The sequence below is a fragment of the Sabethes cyaneus genome, chromosome 2, assembly GCF_943734655.1.
Source record: "Sabethes cyaneus chromosome 2, idSabCyanKW18_F2, whole genome shotgun sequence".
Classification (NCBI taxonomy): domain Eukaryota; kingdom Metazoa; phylum Arthropoda; class Insecta; order Diptera; family Culicidae; genus Sabethes; species Sabethes cyaneus.
Genome location: NC_071354.1, coordinates 84,512,454 through 84,515,953, shown reverse-complemented (window position 1 = coordinate 84,515,953; position 3,500 = coordinate 84,512,454). Strand labels below are relative to the sequence as shown.

General features: G+C 38.0%; 1 protein-coding gene across 1 annotated transcript; it reads right to left on the bottom strand.

The window, feature by feature from the left end:
* Positions 1-202: 202 nt before the first annotated feature.
* Positions 203-2,700, bottom strand: LOC128735644 (uncharacterized protein DDB_G0271670-like). Its single transcript, XM_053830129.1, has 2 exons — positions 2,685-2,700; positions 203-1,269 (listed from the first exon to the last, which is right to left on the bottom strand). The coding sequence occupies exons 1-2, from the start codon at positions 2,698-2,700 to the stop codon at positions 203-205; spliced, it is 1,083 nt and encodes a 360-aa protein (XP_053686104.1).
* Positions 2,701-3,500: the final 800 nt, after the last annotated feature.

Below are 3,500 nucleotides of genomic sequence, written 5' to 3'. Positions count from 1 at the left end.
AAAAAGTTCTTATAAAACGAAGAAACTTTGCAGAAGACATTAGTGTAATATCTTTAGTAGTTTCGTCACAAATATCGATGTCCGTATTCTTTTTAATCCGTCCCACTGTGCGGCGCGTGCAAATGTCGGCGGCGGCGGCGCACACCTCTAATCACGCGACGCCGAAGTAACTCAAAATCATAACCGTCACATTGTTTTCAATCTAGCTAGCATCGCACTTGCGGCCTGATGATGATGATGATGATGATGATGATGATGATGATGATGATGATGATGATGATGATGATGATGATGATGATGATGATGATGATGATGATGATGATGATGATGATGATGATGATGATGATGATGATGATGATGATGATGATGATGATGATGATGATGATGATGATGATGATGATGATGATGATGATGATGATGATGATGATGATGATGATGATGATGATGATGATGATGATGATGATGATGATGATGATGATGATGATGATGATGATGATGATGATGATGATGATGATGATGATGATGATGATGATGATGATGATGATGATGATGATGATGATGATGATGATGATGATGATGATGATGATGATGATGATGATGATGATGATGATGATGATGATGATGATGATGATGATGATGATGATGATGATGATGATGATGATGATGATGATGATGATGATGATGATGATGATGATGATGATGATGATGATGATGATGATGATGATGATGATGATGATGATGATGATGATGATGATGATGATGATGATGATGATGATGATGATGATGATGATGATGATGATGATGATGATGATGATGATGATGATGATGATGATGATGATGATGATGATGATGATGATGATGATGATGATGATGATGATGATGATGATGATGATGATGATGATGATGATGATGATGATGATGATGATGATGATGATGATGATGATGATGATGATGATGATGATGACGATGATGATGATGATGATGATGATGATGATGATGATGATGATGATGATGATGATGATGATGATGATGATGATGATGATGATGATGATGATGATGATGATGATGATGATGATGATGATGATGATGATGATGATGATGATGATGATGATGATGATGATGATGATGATGATGATGATGATGATGATGATGATGATGATGATGATGATGATGATGATGATGATGATGATGATGATGATGATGATGATGATGATGATGATGATGATGATGATGGTGATGATGATGATGGGTCACTTACGAGTTTCGATGCTGTTTATGGTGAAATTAGTCGTCATGGATTCTGCAAATTTCAAAGGTAGTTTTTTGCTTGAATTAAAAATTTTGTTCATGAAAATATATTCGCTGTGTTCAGATTGACCAGAAGAATGCAGTGTATATATTCCTATAAACAGAACCCCGGTTTTGGGCCCAAAACCCAATATGAGATAGCTGGAGATAATCCCTTGCCATTGGAAAAAGAGGACGTAACAAGATCTGGGGGACCACCTAGTAGGAAGCGTTGATCAGCATAATGCCGCGGTAATTAGGGCAATCGGTCCGATGCCCCTTTTCGAAAATTAGGGAAAAATTACATCTTTCATCCACTGCATCGGTAGATACTATTCATCCAAAGTCCTAAAAATTATCCAATGAAATGCCGTTTCTAGAGATTTCGTACCATATTTGTAGACTTTTGCCCACTGGCGTGCCGTGATGTGGGACTATACTCGGTGAATCTCATATTTCTGTGAGCAATCAAGTTATTTCGGTGGAAACACATGTGTTTCCAACAAAGTTTTAAGGAATTTCTATGCCTAAACAATTTTTGTAAGTATGGTGTTGCACCACGACAGGGATTCTAACGGAAGTCGGTCCTTTCGGACACCTCTATTAGGCTTCAACTGCTCGATTTCTCGCCGAATCTCTAACAGATCGGAATCCGAGATACTACTATCATTTACAGTCACTTGTGAAAAGTGTATGATGTCTTGTAGGAGAAGAACCATTAAACTGTCAACACTGGTGGTTTTATAATTGTTTTAAGCGATTCTTGGAAGTCAGTGTAAACAGATATAGTTGAAAACTATAAGTTTAAGAGGACTTTTGGAACAGTCTTAAGAATATTTTAATGGTGGCCTCTCCAGTTTAATAAGAGTGCCATTTTATCGCAGTTTTGTTCAATTAAATACAAGCTTTATGACCAGTATTAACGAGCAAGTTGTAAAAATATCTTCAAGTGCATTTTGAAGCTGAATTTGCTACTTGGAATTTAAATGGATGAAAATCTCTTCCTGCAAATAAATTTGGTCAATATAAAATTACCAGTATTGAACGTGCTTCTGAGTTTCTTACCAATATTAGAATGAATCAAGGAAACATCAGACAATTTAAAACCGAACTTACTTTTGCTAGTAAATATAGGGAGAGGCTGGTGTCATCCAGTTTTGTGATTTGAATCTACGACATTTTAATACATATTTAATCAATTTTAGTTTTTCAAATGAAATAAGTCCAAGTAGTTTTCAATTTTTACCGAGATTGCTATGTTTTTCCAAGAAGTGTAAAAAAGTAAGATCCAGAACAGCCGGACGCTTAAAAATCCCGTCAAAATTTATTTTAAATTTTATCAGATTGCCGAGTTTAGATTATGGCCGCCAAGTACTTACCTTTTGCCAAGTACTTACCTTTTACGATCTGCATTCCTTAATTTCTCCACTCGCATCGCAAGCTTAAAATTCATATCTCATACCGCTATCGTTTCCAACGTCAACAGCGTCGAATATGAGGCAAGCATTTAATAATCAATAAAAATTATATAATTTATGTCGCGCTGTGCTTCACTTTCGGGAGGAAAGATTCCGCATTAGCTTCGCAGCCGGGCATTGTATGCAAAACAGGCCAGAGCACTGTACGCTTTATTCGAGCCTTCGGATGATTTGCACTATCCTGAGTGAAATATTGATTTCCCATTTGCGTCCCTGGCGCACGCGAGCTGCTCGACGCGAGTGCCTCCGTATTTATGGAGCCGTGGACTGCCGCTACCTGATTCAGGTGTGGTGCCCGGTGTGTTATAGATTCCCCGGTCATATCTAAGTTTTCGTTCATTGCCATAGAATCGATAAATTTTCGACACTAAAATATTAACTGACTAATGTGTCGCCACAAAGGCGATCTTTTGGCTGATACGACACTCCACGAGGACGGAATCGATAAGAAGGCAAACGCGCCTGGGTGTGGCAGCCGCTGCGCTGCGCTGTCCTCATATAGCGTAAATTAAGATCCTGACTGATGAGAACAACAGGGGCTTTGTTGGCACGCAATCAAGTTTTGATAATCAAAAAATGGCTTTTCCCGCCATCTGTCGAAAGATGATTCGAAGATTGATCGCTTGCTCGCTCGGAGAGGTGCTATTCTACATTGATTGCGATGATGCGATTTTAAAAACTATTAATAGCCCAAATGGTTATATTATGCCATAATATCGCAAACCAGACAATTCC